Here is a 1207-nt window from a genome sequence, read left to right on the forward strand (position 1 = left end):
TGTCCTCCTTTTATATCACCTCAAAGGTAAATCCTACCCAAATCCTCGATGGGGGTGACGTGGGTCAGCCAGTGTCCCAGGGCAAGAGCCTCGGACAACTCTGATGAGTCATCCTCCGTCCTACGGCCTGGAGTTTGGGGGCCAAGACCGTGTTCCCCAGGAGTTCTACCTCTGATGGGAACCTCGGAATCTCGCATGAGAGGGAACCTCAGAGATGTTCTAGGTTATCCTAAGCGGGAGCTAGCCTCAGACTAAGCAGAGGCCACCTGTGAGTGATGGGGAACTCCCTGCCCCCTCTGGGTTCCGTCTCTTTCCCCTTCCAGGGGGCTCTTGTTGCCAGGAAGTTCACAGGGCCTTAGACCGAGAGTTGGAAGGGTTCTCGGGGGTCATCTAATCCCAGGCCTCATTTAACCGAGCAGAGCCTGAGGTCCGGAGCAGTGAAGGGGCCTTTGGCAACTAAGGTCGCCCAGTCACACCCCCCGACTCCCACCATATTGGGAGTTCTTTAAATCCCAGTGATTGGACCTGCTCCCTGGGGCGCCTGCCCGCTCGTGCCCCCTAAGGCCATCCCCGGTGCCATCTGCTCCCACACAGAGTGCTGGGACCCGGAACCCCACCAGAGGCCGGATTTCGACAGCATCCTGAGTCGCCTGGAGGCCATCGAGCGCTCAGCCCTGTTCCAGATGCCGCTCGAGTCCTTCCACTCCCTCCAGGAGGACTGGAAACAGGAGATTCAACACATGTTTGACGACCTTCGGACCAAAGAGAAGGTGAGGATGGGGGCGCCCTGTGCGGAGGGGGCAGGGACACAAGGGGGAGGGGAGCCGGGCCACTGAGCCCCCGGCCCTCCCTGTGCGCCAGGAGCTCCGGAGCCGGGAGGAAGAGCTCCTGAGAGCGGCCCAGGAGCAGAAGTGGCAGGAGGAGCAGCTTCGGAGGCGGGAGCAGGAGCTGGCCGAGCGGGAGATGGACATCGTGGGCCGAGAGCTGCACCTGCTCATGGACCAGCTGAGCCAGGAGAGGCCTCGCGTCAAGAAGCGGCGGGGCCACTTCAGGCGGAGCCGCCTCAAACTGAGGGACAGCAACAACATCAGCCTGCCCTCAGGTAGCGGATACCCCGGAGACCAGAGCCTGGCCGAGCCTGGAGGGGCCAGAACTGGGAGTGCCAGGGCTGGAGGGGCCCAAAACAGGGAGTGCCAGGGCTGGAGGG

General features: G+C 62.4%; 1 protein-coding gene across 1 annotated transcript; it reads left to right on the forward strand.

Annotated features, from left to right (window-relative positions):
• Positions 1-594: 594 nt before the first annotated feature.
• Positions 595-1159, forward strand: LOC123256413 (mitogen-activated protein kinase kinase kinase 10-like; the record flags this gene model as incomplete). Its single annotated transcript, XM_044685031.1, has 2 exons — positions 595-770; positions 862-1159. Coding segments are annotated over 2 exons (474 nt in total), but the record flags the coding sequence as incomplete, so codon positions are not given.
• Between the last annotated feature and the right edge of the window lie 48 nt (positions 1160-1207).

The sequence above is a fragment of the Gracilinanus agilis genome, unplaced genomic scaffold, assembly GCF_016433145.1.
Source record: "Gracilinanus agilis isolate LMUSP501 unplaced genomic scaffold, AgileGrace unplaced_scaffold58712, whole genome shotgun sequence".
In the NCBI taxonomy this organism is placed as follows: Eukaryota; Metazoa; Chordata; class Mammalia; order Didelphimorphia; family Didelphidae; genus Gracilinanus; species Gracilinanus agilis.